Source organism: Musa acuminata, chromosome BXJ3-10, assembly GCF_036884655.1.
Source record: "Musa acuminata AAA Group cultivar baxijiao chromosome BXJ3-10, Cavendish_Baxijiao_AAA, whole genome shotgun sequence".
Taxonomy (NCBI): domain Eukaryota; kingdom Viridiplantae; phylum Streptophyta; class Magnoliopsida; order Zingiberales; family Musaceae; genus Musa; species Musa acuminata.
The window spans coordinates 30,465,573-30,482,354 of record NC_088358.1 but is presented as its reverse complement, the minus strand read 5'-3'; the positions used below and the strand labels follow the sequence as shown (position 1 = coordinate 30,482,354).

At 44.8% G+C, this 16,782-nt stretch overlaps 2 protein-coding genes across 5 annotated transcripts; both read right to left on the bottom strand.

Moving 5' to 3' along the window:
- Positions 1 to 202: 202 nt before the first annotated feature.
- LOC135584694 (lipid droplet phospholipase 1-like) lies at positions 203 to 5,129 on the bottom strand. 4 transcript variants are annotated; one of them, XM_065172643.1, is made up of 12 exons: positions 4,888 to 5,129; positions 4,692 to 4,804; positions 3,422 to 3,566; positions 3,023 to 3,090; positions 2,867 to 2,937; positions 2,518 to 2,778; positions 1,686 to 1,849; positions 1,542 to 1,597; positions 1,365 to 1,417; positions 863 to 1,034; positions 678 to 775; positions 203 to 590 (listed from the first exon to the last, which is right to left on the bottom strand). In XM_065172643.1, exons 3-12 carry the CDS (start codon positions 3,520 to 3,522, stop codon positions 483 to 485), a joined length of 1,152 nt encoding a protein of 383 aa, XP_065028715.1. In that variant the 5' UTR covers positions 3,523 to 3,566; positions 4,692 to 4,804; positions 4,888 to 5,129; the 3' UTR covers positions 203 to 482. The 4 variants fall into 4 exon arrangements, with proteins under 4 accessions (XP_065028715.1, XP_065028714.1, XP_065028713.1 ...); XM_065172642.1 differs by having other exon boundaries at positions 4,692 to 5,129; XM_065172641.1 differs by lacking the exons at positions 4,692 to 4,804; positions 4,888 to 5,129 and adding an exon at positions 4,572 to 4,678.
- Positions 5,130 to 7,296: 2,167 nt separating this feature from the next.
- LOC103968872 (tubby-like F-box protein 1) lies at positions 7,297 to 16,182 on the bottom strand. The gene is made up of 5 exons (XM_065172647.1): positions 15,760 to 16,182; positions 15,454 to 15,541; positions 13,884 to 14,013; positions 12,579 to 12,623; positions 7,297 to 8,009 (listed from the first exon to the last, which is right to left on the bottom strand). The coding sequence occupies exons 1-5, from the start codon at positions 16,114 to 16,116 to the stop codon at positions 7,508 to 7,510; spliced, it is 1,122 nt and encodes a 373-aa protein (XP_065028719.1). The 5' UTR covers positions 16,117 to 16,182; the 3' UTR covers positions 7,297 to 7,507.
- Positions 16,183 to 16,782: the final 600 nt, after the last annotated feature.

Below are 16,782 nucleotides of genomic sequence, written 5' to 3'. Positions count from 1 at the left end.
GTGAATCCCATTCGTGGTTGATTCACTGTGCAAAGTTGTTTTTCTCTAGTGTATTCTACGCTGTGAATCCCATTCGTGGTTGATTCATTGTGCAAAGTCAGCGTTTTACAAAGATTCATGTGACGGTATGTTTAAAAAGTTAGCTTGTTGGGGTAATTTTCAGGCTTGTGATATCAGGAAAATGTACAAAATAAGAAAAATATATGGGAATGCCTCTGTTTATTATAGTATTCACAGATCAAAACAATGACAGATCTTTGGAATATTTGCTGTTGTTCTATCAACAACATCTCTTCATCTCAAATTGATCTGATGATGGTCCGAGTTAGGTTTGGGTCAGTCACAGAGCTGCAGTCTGAGCTCAATCAACAATACACCAGATCTAAGGCGGCCTACGCCATTAAATGTATACATACATGGCACTGCAACCGCAGGGATCGGGCGGAAAGAAAACTCATCCAACAAGCAAAACGAAGCAATGGCTACAGATTTGCGGCAATAAGCGTGCGAGACAACTCTTGTTGCTTGAGGCTGTCAGAAACGTGAGCTATGACGCCGGCACCAGCACCGTTTAGCCACTCCCTCTTCACCTGAGTCACAACGCATCATCCATTCATCCATCCAAACACACCAAATAAACCAACATGAAATGGAATCGGAGTTACACCCGTACGTACGTGGAGGTTGTTGTGGGCGAAGAAGGGCCAAGTTGCTGCATGGAAACTGACGTCAACTTTCCTCCATCCGACCCTTTGTAAGCTGCGTATCATCTCCTCTGCTTCCAATTTCACCATGTCAAAAAACAACACAATCCATCAAAAAGCAGCACCGAGATATGGAAATTGTCACCCGATAAACATGCCTTCCATCGATCCGTAGTATTCTGCTGTTTTCTGTGTGTTTGAGACAGTTTGGGCAGCTGCCTTTGCCGTTGCTGCTTCTGAAGGAAAACGAGGAGGGCCTTCGGATAAGACAGGGGAGCAGTATTCCACATTCACAACATGCATGTAGCCATCCACAGACTCGCGAGAGGGCTGCAACGTGAATCACCAAGCAACATCCTCATAATAAATAGTTTGAGAGAAAATTAATTCTTTTTTTCTTTTCTGAGGAAAACCTCCACTGAAAAATTGTACAAAATCCTGTCTTGAAAACGTTGCTTTTATCCGATAAATGCCAATCCCTTACCTGTTTATACTCCAACTATGTGCAAGTTAGATACACAAAAGTTAGTTTAAGACATATGATGAACATTATCGTGTGACCCACTGCCTAAAATTGTATTCAGTGTCGTGTTTTGAAACTAAGAATAGTCATCAACAAAGACTTGCTGCAGTTTGTACACTAAATATCGATCGAGGTACCTTAGCAAGCTCATACTCTCTCCTGATTGAAGATGTTCGCCAGCCGACCAAATCTGGATGAAGCTCAAGAAAACTGTTGCTGCAAGGAAAATATGATATTCTATGATAGGGAATATCATATAAATAAATCCATGTTATGGTACTGCAGTTACTAGAAAAACTAGTATCAAAGGATACGATCATACGAAACATTGGCATAAAGAATACGAATCCTAAATGCAGCCAGAGAAGATCTGCAAAGTAAAATACAAATAACAGTGTGTCAAAAACCTCGAGAAAGAAGACAAATCTGTTTTTAAGTATCTGATTACTTCAACTTACATAAATTTCAAATCTTCAGAATCAGATGCCATCCTTAAAAGGAGGGGTGGACTGTTAGGTTCATCATCTGTAAGAAACAGCTGACTACCAGTTCGGCCAACAAATATGGCGGCCACTGGTGGAACAAGCTTTTCGAGAATGGGTGATCCCAGAAGAAGCGGAAACTGTAAATTGAAATTCAACAGTGTCATATACTTCTTTTTAACATTAGGATAGCCCGAAAAAACCATAAAATCGACTAAAAAAGCTTCCCATGTGTTGATCTACAAAGTTGTGAAACCATGCCTATTAGTAGTGAAACATAGGAGGAATCTGTATCCTTGATAGTGGCCCATAGCTGAAACCTCTGTGTGATAGAGGACATATGACTGTGAATATGCTTCTTGTTCCCAGCACAACTTCCCCAGATATTAAAAATCTAGTTTTTTTTTTTCCCCTTGATAAGAAATACCATATCCCAGTGAAGCTCCATTAATTACACAAAATTACCATAATAAGTCAGAATCAATAAAAACCTGGAGTTAATTAATCGAGTCACTCTGTAAATAATAAAATTTCTTCTATTTGTGTTTAGGTACTCTCTCCCCTAATTTCTTCCCAGAATCAATGGTTGAAAATAAAAATAGTACAGAAAGCAGAAATCATAATAGATGAGAAACACAATACTAAGAAATATTCTTCAAAATTTAAGTATTATAGCAAAAATCTTATATCCTCGAATCTAAAAACACAATCAAGTTGGATGAGGAAGGGAAAAAACGGCAACGGTGAGCTAGAATGAATTGACCACTATGATGGCCTTAGATGAATGAATTGGTACAGAAGAATTTACCTGCCTTTTCCCTATAAACCCGAGATGTGGAGTTCCCAAGGTAATAAAATTTATTGGTTCCAATCCACCAATACTGCCTAGTTTTGATGAACATTCTAAATTTTCTGGATTTCCAGTTTTATAACCATCATTCAGATCCTTCTGCAAGGTATCTGAAGAATAAAGAACAGCAATTGTGTATCTTGCAATTAGACCACCTAAGGAGTGTGCAGTGAAAGAGATCTTTTTCAAGCTTCCTGTCTTATGAATCACACTCAAGACCTGTTCCAAAAGTTCGTCAGTATAGCAGTAACAGCAGCTATTGGTAAAAGAGAATTGCATTCATTCGGCAGTAAAAATTGACCAACACCTCATCTGCGAGTCGCTTTCCAGCTCTGTCAATTCCATCTAATGTTTTTACATAACTGTTGCAGGAACTTGCTGTGAGGAAAAATACATTTCATAAGTAACTCACGATGCCCTCTGATAAATGTAGTCCACGATAATAACACAAGAAATAGCATACCATAAATTAAAAAATTGCTTCCTAAACGCTTTTTTAACACTGCCTTTGAGTATGTCCAGTCACTAGAGCTGCATATTGCATACTGTGTTAGTGCATAATTTGGTCAGAAACATAACTACTGTTTCACAATTGTCATTTAACAACTCCAACTTAAAATAACAGAAGAGACATCAATCCCATTTCACAAACTGACAACCATGGCATGGCTTAGTTCATCAACCATGCTGGAGATGGAATGGTGATGTTCAACATTAGCATTTCAATGATGAGATATGATAACCGATTTTCCAAAGGAACCAAGCAGCCATCTATTTACAAATAGTCATCGACCAAAAGTGTCATCACTCTGCAGAATTCAAAGTCCCATTGCAACATAATGAAAAAGAAAAATACTTTTACCTAGCCCCGATGCCATGAACTAGGACGAGGAGATGATCAGGTCCTTGTTTGAACTTGTGAACGTCCTCAGATGTTATACTACCTACGGCACCGCTGCTCATCTTATGCGATCTAAAGTTTAGGTCACCCCTTACTGTGGTCAGTCCTGCAAAGACAAAACAAGTTGCATGTTGAGACCTGCAGTATCAATGATGCAATCAAGAAATGGTTCCAAAATAACACTTGATACAGGTGCATCCATAATGTAAACAGATAGCAGAGAATTATCACCTATTTGGATGTTACTTTTAAAATGGAAAAACATCAGAAAAAAAAAAAAAAGCTTATCACATAACATTCAGTCGAACAAAGTCCCATTACTTAGAATGAAGCATAAAAACAATTAACCGCTACAGAATTTTGTCCCGAGACATGCAGCCAGTGGAACTAGGATAGTCACCCACAGAATACAATTCCCATACATCGACACCAAGAGCTGGGGCACATTTAAGGATCTATATTCTAGAGCTAGGCAGCACAAGTGTTAGGGAATACTAAGCCTTTACCATCTCCATCCATATTCACGAATTATAAATGACAGTCAAGGACGTTATTAGTGACCAATAAGAAAAAAAAAAAGGAGGAAAAATTAAAAGAGATTTCATTCTTGAGAAAGAACGCATAATCCGCCTGAATTCTTGTTTGGTGGTTGCTTTCTGTGAACTCAAGCAGACTGCTCAGGTTTTCACCAAAGCTAACAACTTTATTTCTTGTTTCGATTCCCCATCTACTTCATCCCAACTGCTTTGTGCAATTTCCTCAAAATCAGACGTCTTCTCTAACATGGTTCAGTTTGGATGCTCATGACCTAGTTATAGATATGAAGAGATCGAATAGCTACACGAGTCTTGATAGCCAATCAAGAAAAAGCTCCCCAAAGGGCGAACGGTAGCATGCCACATGCCAATCCAACAAAATCTAAAATGAAAATCCAAAATTCAGATGCCAAGAGAGAGAGAGAGATAAAAGAGAAAACGAAAACGAAATAAAATCACCAAAACCTAGCAGCTCCTTGTTTGGCGATCAGAAAAGAAGATCAACACAAGGCTAGAAGAGCCGTTTTTAGTAGACAATCAAGAACAAGAATTTGCGAAGGAGAACCAAATCTTGCCAAATCGAGACATTTCAGAGTCCAAGCAAAACAAAAATCGAATATTCTCTACGTTCGTAGACCAAAATCCATCCTCCAAGATCAAAAGTCGATGAAAGGAAAAGGGACCAAAGCGAAAACCTGAGAAAATAGCGGAGGAGGGAGTCCCAAATAAATCGGACGGCGGATGGGGCGACGCCGCGTGTCATTGATCTTCCACAACGAAACTTGTACCGAGGGCGATCGTTGCGGTGCTGAGGGAGATGGAGCCACGGGATCGGGGATGGGGCGCACGATATCTCCTATTTATTTATAAAGGCAAAACAAAAGGGCGTACTTTGGAGCGAGATCGAGCTCCGCGTCGCGTTCGGATAGGGTGTCGTGACATCACCGCGGGCGCCATCGCCTCGTGTTCCGTGAGCGGCGGGGAAGAGTCGGGTGGAGAGGACGGACGTGAGAGATCCTTACCCGCCGTGCGCCGTGGTCCGGGAAGAAGCCTGAGGGGACCAAATCTTTCGTGAAACACTCCGAGAGCGAGAATCGTCGGTGAGACAGGAAACGAACTGCCAGTCTCTGTTGCGGCCTTTCATAATTCATGCTAGTATGTATAGGTAATTTCTACATTCATAATTCATGCTAGTATGTATAGGTAATTTCTACATTCATAATCCACATCACATACGTACAAATATTGGTACATTCATAATTCATAGTAGTAGTAGACAAGACATGGGTTAGAAATGTATCAAGTTTAGTTTAATCAGAATTAACATATTTATCAATATAAAATTATTATTATTATTATTATTATTTAGTCTTTTTCTCACGTATGAAATATCCATCCAATAACATGTATCCATATCCAAATTGAGTATGGACATACGTGAGTGACCATAAGAACAATAAAAAGCCATTTCTACGTAACTAAATGACAATATACCACACATCTCATCTCATCTCATTCAGCTGCAGTAGCATTTGCATCAGCCGCGGCCCCGACACTGCTACTGCTCCTGTCGAACTTCTTCCAGCACTGATGCTTCCCACACTGGCACTGCCCTCCCCTCCTCCCAAGCCCTCCCTCTCCTTCGTCCCCTCCTCCTCCTCCTCCTCCCCTCCTCACCACGCTCATGGATGGCGACAGTTTGCTCCTCAACCACAACTCCTTCATCCTCCTCCTGACCTCGCACCCTCTCTCCTCATGATCCCCATCACAGAACCCACACTTCACCTCACCACCACCATCGATGTTCCCTCTCCTTGCCTCTCGAACACTCCTTGCCTGCTCCCAACTCAGCGCCAGACTCACCGCGTCGGCCAGCGTCTCCGGCCGCTGCGGCAGAATCCAATCCTGAAAGTCCTCTTTTAACCCATCGATGAATAAGCCCTTGAGCAGCGCGTCGGGGAAGCCGTGGTCGGGCCACTTCCTGAGTATCCACTGCAGGCGGAGGTGGTAGCTGTTGACGCCCTCCCCGTCCTTCTGCCGCATGGACATGAGTTCAGAGCGCGCTCGGTCGGCGAAGTCGGGCCGGGTGAAGGCCTGGAGGAAGGCAGAGCGGATGTCGGGCCACAGCATGGCCGGGCGGCAGCGCTCGACCGCGAGGTCGTACCAGAGGGCGGCATCGCCGTCGAGGGTGACGGGGAAGATGCGGACGAGAGTGTCGACGGAGGTGGCGTTGTTGGCGCGGCAGACGCGATCGAACCGAGCGAGGTGGGCGACCGGGCACTCCGACGGCTCGCCGCGAAAGACGGGAAGCGGCGCCACGTTGATGTAGGAGGGCTGGATCGAGTCGGACGCGTACAAGGAGCGGGAATCCGAGCAGGATCCGAATTCGGACTCATATACGGCGTCGGGGTCCTCCCCACCATCGGTGCCGGAGCGGGACGGCAGGGAATAAGGAGGGGAGGACTGGTCCTGCGGGTCCCGGGAGATGGTGGAAGGGGTAGGAGGGGCACGGCGGCGGTGCTTCCGGCGGCGGTTAGGTGGAGTCGGCGGTGACTCGGAGACGTCAGGGGAGGCGATCCTCATCGCGGAGACTCAGTTGCGAAATGGGATGCAGGGAAAAGCGAGAGGAGCAGCGTCCGAATCAACAGTATCTATGTTACAGTTGAGGTCGACAACTGACCGTCTACGGAACGAGTCGCGTCGTTTGGTTTCCATACGGAAAGGTGCGATTCTTAAGCAGGACTTCACTTGCAGGTCTCTGAATCCAATATTATTGTCGAAGATATATCTATAGTGTAAGACAAAAAAAGTATATTTAATGAGACAAACATGTGGTTAGATCACTTGTAGATTTATAAGGGCAGGACATGCTGATTTATATTATGGTTCTGACTTTGAATACTCTTCATCAGCTGGCTCATCCACTCAAATCAATAAAAGAGTATCCGAATGACATGTAATCAATCTACTAGAGGGCAACTTGGCTGTAACCAAATTGGAGATCATATACTATTCTTCTCCTTCCACTTGGAAATAGAGCTGGAGAGTATCCAACACATGGTTAATGACGTCGCCTGAACAGTATCACAGTAGATATGCGTTGATCCATACGTTCTTAGGTTCTGCTATCAACTTGCATTTCCTACGGTATCTTAAACTTAAAGAGTTGACGTGAGAGATTTTTTAGTCAGAGTCTCTCAGGCTAAGACATTTTTTTAAGGTTTTGTATTAGTTTAATACACGGAGACATCAACTTGTTAGATCGCAGGCTTTCTTTGGTAAAGCTTAATTTCCATGACATTTGAGATAAATTTTGAGCCATCACATTAAAAGGAAAATGGGTCCATTACAGGCCTTACTACAGCGTGAGCCCATTACAGGCCCACTAATTCGACTGTCAGCGTCCGTCCTCCATCGCCGCACCCGCCTCGGCTAAATTACCGATTTCATTAGACACTCAGGCATTCAAGTCCAGAAGTACATGACCGCTTGAGCATCAAGAGAAGGCTTTCTATTCACAAGCAAACTTTGTGCCGAAGCTGGTGAGGCAGATGGCAAATGCCTGGAAGGCCGACAGCGGCTCCCTGTAGTCCATGGTGAACATGTCGTCCCCTACCTTCCCAAACTGGAGTAGCACAGGGTCGTCGCCATCGTCATCAGCGCCCCCTGCTCGGTTGGGGGCATCCGATGATGCCACCAGCTGGAAGTTCTTCACCGAGGCAACCGTGACGCGACCATGGAAGTTCAGGCACCAGCACTGCAAGTTCTCGTGCCACCTTGGAGCTTTGTTTTTTAGGACCATGGTTCCGGCATCCGATGCCGAGGGCACCATTGCAGGGCACTTCAGAGTGCACAGCATTCTTCTCGGCCCTCTTGTTTTAAGAAGATTGAATTTGTAGGATACCTGACTAATCACGAAATTGCCCGCTGGGACCTGTGGGCTTATTTGATTGCTGGCAAAACGGCGGCTCGATCGACAGCTCGATGCCTTGGCACCACCGGGTTGACACGGACTTAGCTGGTTTTGCCTAAGTCGTGCGGCACCCTTGCGCGTCCGTCCGCAAAGGTCAGCCTCCCCGAAGCCTCCCATTGTCCCTTAGGACCAACAAAAGAGAGAACGGGTTAAAGAGAACGCCTCAAACGGGATCCACAAGCAAACATGTCCGAAAAACACTTCATAGACAAAGCAAATTACAAACAGACTTTACAAGCTCTGAACAGTGGCACAACAAAGGGTAAAATGGTCCATTACAGACCGAAAAGCTCTCGAGCGTGTCCACATGACACAACCTTTATTTACAAGCCTAAAGAGGCCACCAACCCAACTAAAATGGGACTATTAAGCCTTCGGCCGCCCCTTTACATTCTGTACAAGGCATGAACATGCCAAAAGACACGGACATACATAAGCATTACATCAAACACCTTGTTTAGAAGTTTGTCCGTGACATTCTCCCCCACTTATCCCTTCGACGTCCTCGTCGAAGCCTTTGTGAACACTGCAACTCTTCGCCTTTGCTGAGTCTTCAATCTTCTGCTTTAGCTGCAATGCGCCTCCTGGCTCCCAGCTGCTCTCCGCTGCTGTTTCTGAGTAGTCGAACCTTTGATCCGCCATGCTGCTTCAACTCACCAATGACTCTTGACTCTGGTGTGGGGTTGGCTGAGTTGTGTTGATCATTGTTGATTCTTACGGATCCCCCAAATGAAGGAAAAAGACCATCCTTACTGCGCCAGTCTCTCAAAATTTCCACATGCTGCTTGAACTGGGTGGATGCTTGTTGGAGCTTTAACGAGCATCGCCTCGCAAACTTCTGAAGTTTTGGGTCCTTCCTCCACAAAATCTGCTCATTGACTCTTCTTTCAGTTAGTTGTCACATCCAAGTAGGTTCGCATCACTTCCGCTTTCGATTGGCATTTCGTTGGGAAATGAAGCGGACAATCTACTCTCAGTAGCACTGATCACCGTTGGTGAGGATTTGACAACTATTGTCTTCCATTATCTTCGAAGGGTCTTTTGAACTTGTGCAGAGCTCCTCTGCTAGATAGATAAGAGAACTGGGGTACTCGGTTTCGCCCATTCTCTTAAGAGTTGAGAAGGCAAAGGTTACTTGACTTCGCCCGCCTCCTCGAGGTTGTACTTCTTGCATCGAGCTGGTTACTGGCCTTCGCCTGCTCTTTGCTCACACTTCTGAAGCACTTGAAGTGTTTGCACTCCTTGCGTTGAGTTAGCTACTGTGATTCACCTTCTCAATGCCATTGAACTTCTGGAATGCAGGAAGTTTTCACCCCAACTTGGAGTAATTCTCTGATAGATGAGGTCGCCTCTGGGATTGTACCGTCTTCTCCATCAACCCTGCTGCCTACTCCACTGAGTAGCAAAGGTACAGCACCACGTACTGCCTGCTTCGTTCCTTGGTCGTGCACTCTTGCATGACCCGAAGTCCTTCACTTACGGCTATCTTGATGAGAAACTTGTTGACACCGGTCTTACGAAGTTTCTTGGCCTCTGCCCTTCAGCCTTGTCTCGGTACTTGGAGATTGCCTCTGCATGCTCCACCTCCTCGGCCCCTTTCACGACCAAGCGCTCTCCCTCCGTGAGAGCAAGGGATCAATGACTTTGACGGAAGTCCCGCCTCTGCGGTACCATGGCGCTGCCATGCCCATGGCCCTACTATCCGTCGCCTCGCATCTACATCCCTTTTCTTCACAATCAGTAGATATGCCTTCGTGACACTCCTCTGAGTCCACCTCCATTCTCACTGATTGCTTGATTTTGGGTAGCTAAGTCCCTCTGGACTTGTCGTCGCTTCCTCGCCCCTTTCGACCTCCTGCTTCAACACCTCTGTGTTCTCCAAGCAGTCTGTTTGGTCGATGGAAATACAGACTACAACTCCCATGTATGGCCTCTGCCATCACATTGTAGGGTTTGCACCGATTCTGTTCTCCTTAGCTTCCTTGGTAGCAACGTTCGCTTACTCGACCTTGTCCTCTGACTTGTCGGGCTCCCTTAAGCGAATATGAGCTCTGGAGCAGTCCAACTCTCCAGCTGCTTCGATCATACCTCTGCATGATCAAGTCCCTCTCATGGGACTCACTGGTACTTGCATTCGAACTTTTCCCTTGGTGGAACCCAGCCCCCATATGCTGATGACCAAGGTTTTCATCCGATGCAAAATTCGGTGCACGCCCGGAAGACCCGCCTCTGCGGTACCATGGCCTTCACTCCTTGAATCCATAGCCCTTCTTGCCGTCGTGTTGTTCACCAAAGCGGAGCTCCCAGTAGCTCCCGATCATACCTCCATATGATCTAGTCCCTCCCGGGACTGTGTCGTGTGTGTCGCATTGCCACGAACTATTCCACCACGATCCGCTGCACCATGTCGCCTCCTGGTGACATCTCCATTGCATTCTGATCCTTGTGGAATAAACTCGAATTGTGAACCCTCCATGTGTGGCCTCTGCCAATACATCGCAGGGTCTCCTCCACCTTCGATTTTGTTCGCTCCTTTGGCAATCGACCTTCATCCACCCACTCTTGGGTCACACCTAGATGAAGCACCGCTCTAGGACAGTCCGTCGCCTAGAAGCCCCCGAAGTCCACCGACTTCGCTGTAAATTGTGCACCATTGCCTGGATCCTGGGCCTCTGCCCCTACCAGCACAATCTCCGCTGCGCACTGCTTCCTTCATGGCAACTTGAATGGCAACACTGTGGCATATTCTTCAAGAGTACCCGCCTCTGCGTCCTCTTGCCCCGTGCTAAGGCCTTCTGAACCCAACTTCGCCTCCGCAAATTGAGTCGCCTTAGTTCCTCCATCAAATGCTCCTCCGAGATAAGGTGCATGTGCCTAGAAGCTCCCTTCGTCTTTGGCACCATGCAAGATGAGTCCGCTCCGTCAGAATGAAGGACCCATGGAACAACATGATCCTACTCTTGCCTCTGCAAGAGTTCATGTCTTTGACCTCTGTCTAAGGAAAGCACTGTGCGTCTGCTCCATGTTCCAACTTCTCTGCTGGCTCCCTTCATGCGGCTTGGGTACTTCACCAAGTTACACCCAAGTTGCTCCGCTCCTCGTTTTTGCATTGAGTCGATGGTGGCCCTCGTGCCCACCATTCCACGGGTCAGCCCTCCCTTGAGTCCGATCTCCACATCGACTCCAAGTGTGCCTTCATTTAAGTTGCTTTGGGTCGCTCCCCCACTTGATCTCGCAATGCATCCACCAATGCATTCTCTCAAGCGAGATCATGCGACGACTCCTCGCCGCTTGCTCAGTCCATCGAGCTTCGTGGAGTTGTTGTTTTGTTGAGGTACTCCTCCTCAACATGTGCAGTCCGTCGCACATGATTCTCCCTCTGGAGAGCCGGGACTTATCCCTCCTGGATAACTATCCCATTTGAGCAACATCTCTCTTCGTTTCGGAGACCACCATCCCCTTGGACTACTCCGATCTGCTGAACAAACTGTGCATTGTTCTGCCTCTTGCAAACGCACTTGCTAGATTGCGCCTCCACGTCAATACAACCACCGCTGCACCCCTCCAGGCCTAGCAACATGCTGAACTCGTTGCACACTTCAACCTCCTCCGGACGTATCCTTCGCATGCCGAAGAGAAAGTTTCAATGCTCCATGGCGCCGAGTCTCGGTCGCCTTGGGATGGCCACGAACAATCCATCGTCCACATACAAGCCCATGCATGAGTACCGAATTCTTCGAGTTAGCAATTCCCCTCACCTCTGTGAGCTTTGCACAACTCTTTCGGTCGCTGAGCAACTCATTCCACTTTGCATGGTCTCGTCCTTTTGCCAAGCGCCTCGCTTGCCTTGAGCACCATCAAGTAAAGTTGTCAACGTTGAGCCGTAGCTCAAACTCAGCCATCCCAACCTTTGTGCGCTCCAGATTCTTCTAAGCTTGCCTGTTCTCGTGGTGCCTCTTGCGCGAAGGGTTGGCCATTCCTCTGAATGCCAATCTCAGATGCCCGCTCCTCTGAGCGACTCTTTTCCCTACATCTCCATGCCCGTTTTCCCTCAAACGGTCGCGCATGTGCTGACTGCCCTCACGCAGCCCCGCTAGGTCCCCCACGTTTGCATGTCAAGTGTTTCTATGAGTGCTTGTCCCGCTCTGATACCATATGACACGGACTTAGCTGGTTTTGCCTAAGTCGTGCGGCACCCTTGCGCGTCCGTCCGCAAAGGTCAGCCTCCCCGAAGCCTCCCATTGTCCCTTAGGACCAACAAAAGAGAGAACGGGTTAAAGAGAACGCCTCAAACGGGATCCACAAGCAAACATGTCCGAAAAACACTTCATAGACAAAGCAAATTACAAACAGACTTTACAAGCTCTGAACAGTGGCACAACAAAGGGTAAAATGGTCCATTACAGACCGAAAAGCTCTCGAGCGTGTCCACATGACACAACCTTTATTTACAAGCCTAAAGAGGCCACCAACCCAACTAAAATGGGACTATTAAGCCTTCGGCCGCCCCTTTACATTCTGTACAAGGCATGAACATGCCAAAAGACACGGACATACATAAGCATTACATCAAACACCTTGTTTAGAAGTTTGTCCGTGACAGGGTGGCGATCGGCTATCATAGATCTTAAACTTGGTGCCGAAAAAATCAGATCTGCATAGGACAACAAAAATTTCAAATCAGGAAACATAAGTCATCGGGAAATGTTCGTTCTAAATCCTCCTTGCACATAAAATCATTATAATTCTCATCCATTTAAGAGAGTGTGATGATAGAACATACTCCGCTAAATGGATCAGCAGCATCAAAATGTTTGGGTTTTGTGGTTATACAAGACAAGGCAGATAAAACAGTCTACCAAAACAGATTCTGCAGATGGTTAATCAAAGGATAGATGGAGCATGGTGATCATTAAGATTTAACTTGCAGTTGGGCTATAAACTAGGTAACAAAGCAATAATAAACCGGATGCGAGCCGAATTAAAGCAAACCCATATTGAAACATCTAGAGCTGGCAAAGTTTGTTGAAATGGGACAATTTTCATGTTAACTTTACTCGATACGTTTAGAAATAGATTATTATTAGTTGCAAATTGCAAGCCATGCAGAGATCAATCAGAAGACTTTTCCCCGTAGTTTGTGGTTATATTCTTGTACCCATCATGCTAGCTAGTTCAATTAAAATATAGCTAAAGGCCCTTAAGATGCAGCTGAATTGTGGCCGAGTATTCTACAGTCATCAAGATTATACAGAAGTGTTGACTGCAGAATCTCTGTGCGGTAAGATGTTATCATATATGATACCTATGCACAAGGTCATTAAGTAAAAAAGGAGAGAAAAAAGAGGTAACGGACATTGGATAAGGTTCAGTTTGGGTACTCAAGCAAGAATGGACGCGATATAAAAAATGTATGTAACCCACAAACCACTAACCAATTCTATGAAAACCAAGATGAAGAAGAGAAAAGATGCAACATATATTGTTCTCCAGCAGCCATTTCATTCCACACAGCTTGCTTTTTGAGGGTGGAATAAAACTTTCACCTCCTTGATCTGAGAGCGAAGACTGAAAGAAGTAAGAAAATCAAGTATTGTCTATTTCCATTGAATTTTCATCTAGTGTGTTACCCATTCATAAAAGTGTTTTTAGAACAAGTGATTCAAGTCATTTGCACTTTGCAATTTTCCAAGTGAAAGTGAAGTTGCCATGTAAGTTAACATTGACAAAGCTAGTCAAACAAAAATGACAAATTAGTAGGCTTTGGTTCAGAATAAACACATATATAACATCTCAGGACAATTTGCACTCCAACGACATAATACTTACGGCTTTATGAGTGTGTTATCTGGACTAATATTAGCATGCTTAACATGGGTAACCATCGACAACAAAAGCTTAGCTAATGGCATACCTCAATTTTCCCACATATGCATTGCTGCCTTGTGATAGATCATCAGCATTAAGAGAGATTATGTACTCTACATGGGCACCATGCCTAAATCTTTGAGCCGCCAATAGAAATTTTCCCTTATCCACGAATGCTGAAAGTTACATAACAAAATATGTAACTGAAGTCCAAAAGTACCAAAATTTCTTGATGCGGTAGTGAAAGAAAAAAAGAAGCATGCGAACTCATATTTTGAAAACATACACATGCCATTAAAGCAATAGGTTCAATATTTTTTACTTAAAAGTTCGTAATACTCTGAACAACAGAAAGACCAAGCAATTAAAAATTATATTATGCAAACCTAAATGAAGACGCAATCATGAGATTTGATGGAAATTGCAAGCAGACATTTACAAAGCCAAACTTGGAGTATAATCAATTAAAATAATCAAAATAAACATTTTTAATTTTTCTTCAAGAAAATAACTGAGAATCTCTAAAAAGTTGAACACAAAGAAGTTGCATGTGAAGTATGGAACAATGGCATCTGGTGTCAAAATCAAGGAAAGAAGTTTGAAGTAACATAGTCTTTATAATTTTGTCTTGCCATTTTAGACCACCTAGCAGCAAGTGAAGAATCTTTTTTGTATCTCAGAACACTTGAATAAAATGCAGATCATCACTCAAGAGATCACAAGTCACAGATCCACATCATTCATCGCCTTCACATGAACTGGGCTTAGTCAACCCACAGAGTACAGATGAACAATATAAAGTTACTGGGAATCCATCCTTAAGCCACATATCTTACAAGAGAAAGTACAACTCCAGTTCAGGGGTGAAAACATAATTGGTCCTTGAGATGATGACAAGGTTTGGCAACATATTTTCATGAATCACTAGTGGTCTGATATGTGACAAGTTTAACATATTTTCTCATCTCAATCACCTCAATGGCACTGAATCGTTGCATGATTTTTGCCTACTCAAAGTTGTTCAAAGGCACACAACACCAAGGTTTTCATATCTATCCTTCCCTTTCGACATTTACTTCCATAGCAAGTTTATCTCTCGCTGGGTGAGTGAAAGACGGCTTATCGGAATCATTGCATGCCAAAAAAGCCCAAGACTTGATTCAGGTAAGAAACGGAACAGCCTCATATTAGTCAGACTTATGTTCCTAGAATCAAAACATGACCAAACTAGACAATACTTTACAACAGCACGTTGAAACAAATTGCTGGAGAAATCCTTTAACATGTATGTGATTGACGATAAATAAAAGCATGATTTTTGGACAATATGAAGTAAGAGATTGCAGAGAACATCTCAAACGATTTAATGATCGGTTTTTTTAGTTTCTAACCTCTGGACAATGGTGGCGAGTAAAATAACTGAACCAGAAGAAAGTGTTGAACAGAAAGTGTTCTACCAAACCCTAAACAAGGACTTGCAGAGAAGTTAGCAATCAGAATTAGCAACTTAACAAGAAGTCAATGCAGGATGGTGCACTATCAAACTTCAATCACCCAATCAAAGAACAAACCATGCTAGAAAATACATCTTTGATAGTCTTTTGAAGATCACTCACTCTGGGTCAAGCTGAGATACAGATAGAACGTGGAGTTCTTCTTGTTCCTCCTAATAAAGCACTGAATTGGAAGGTCCCTCGGGCCAGGCTGCCATCCACAGTCCACAATCACATATTATCAATCATCTTCTTTTGGAGGAAAAAATTCACATGATAAACAATGTCAAACATTTCTCTAAAAAGAGTACAATTTTGGACTTCAGTAGCTGGATGATTATAACTACAACAGCGACCCCAATTATTGCAGAGTTGGAAAAAGGAGGAATTTGGTGCGGAAAAAGGGGGATCTTGAAATAACAAACCGACCTGTTTTAGGGAAGCAGGGAAGGTTATCTTGCCGGTTTCGGTGGGCGGCCTGACGACGCCGGTGGTGACCTCGCGCCACCTACGGCAGACGCAGGCGCAAGACACCACGCTCTTCCGCAGCGGCCACCGCCCGTCGCTCGACTCCACCCTCCTCACGATCTCTCCCAGCAGCTCCGGCAGCATCCTCGACCATCGCTCCTCCTCCTTCGCGCCCGCCCCCGCGTCCACCTCCGCTCCTCCCCTCCGATCGCCGCCTTCCTCCTCCTCCTCCTCCTCTCCCTCCGCTCTCTCCAAAGGCGGGGGATTCCTCACCGATGAGCCGCTCGATGGGAAGAGGAACCCCCTCTGCCGCCTCATGGCCTCCCTCCTTCGCTCGCTGGGTGTTGTCGAGACGATGCCTCTCTCTCTCTCTCTCTCTCTCTTTGGGCTCACTGCTCACTGGCTTGATGTAACGTTACACAGGAAAGGACGAAAGATGATACTTTCACACCCCCTCATCAATATTTGAACCCCTCAGGCTTCTCACTGCCACCAATTAATTGTTCGGTATATTAAAAATTCTATTATTAAGAATTATTTTTTCGGTGTAAATGGAGACCTCATTCAATCTAAACACCTCCTGTCGTCTACTTTCCAACTTCACCTCACATTTATCCTCATGCATTACTTACGTTCTATGATTCGAATTTAATTTATCCATCCCTTTATATCATATATGTATGTTGTTGATTTGTTTAATGGGTTTGATAAATCACATTTAATGCGTCTAGGGATGGAAGAAGGGTGAAGGTATCGATAGAGGATAGGATAAGAACGGATGGCATTGTCATTATACCTTAAGATTGTTAATTGTGAATTAAATTACGCTTAAGTTTGTGGCCTTTGACTTTTAACGTTGAAAGATGAGCTATCTGATAACCCGTGATTTGGGCATTAATCATGTAGGTGACATTAATTTAGTAGCAAATTTGGAGGGGAAAATTAGTACGACTTTTTCTGGTGATGGGATTTGGTCAACGTCTG

What these genes read in the sequence shown, in the direction of transcription:
- LOC135584694 (XM_065172641.1), bottom strand. An exon ending in GTTCATGGCATCGGGGCTAG is followed by an intron (nt 3,091 to 3,421) that starts GTAAAAGTATTT and finishes TGCAATATGCAG; the next exon opens with CTCTAGTGACTGGACATACT. An exon ending in TCTGAAGATTTGAAATTTAT is followed by an intron (nt 1,598 to 1,685) that starts GTAAGTTGAAGT and finishes TTTACTTTGCAG; the next exon opens with ATCTTCTCTGGCTGCATTTA.
- LOC103968872 (XM_065172647.1), bottom strand. Translation starts at nt 16,116, where the DNA reads ATGAGGCGGCAGAGGGGGTTCCTCTTCCCATCGAGCGGCTCATCGGTG. An exon ending in GTATCTCAGCTTGACCCAGA is followed by an intron (nt 14,014 to 15,453) that starts GTGAGTGATCTT and finishes TGTAACTTTCAG; the next exon opens with CATTCGTGGATAAGGGAAAA. An exon ending in GCATATGTGGGAAAATTGAG is followed by an intron (nt 12,624 to 13,883) that starts GTATGCCATTAG and finishes TGTCCTATGCAG; the next exon opens with ATCTGATTTTTTCGGCACCA.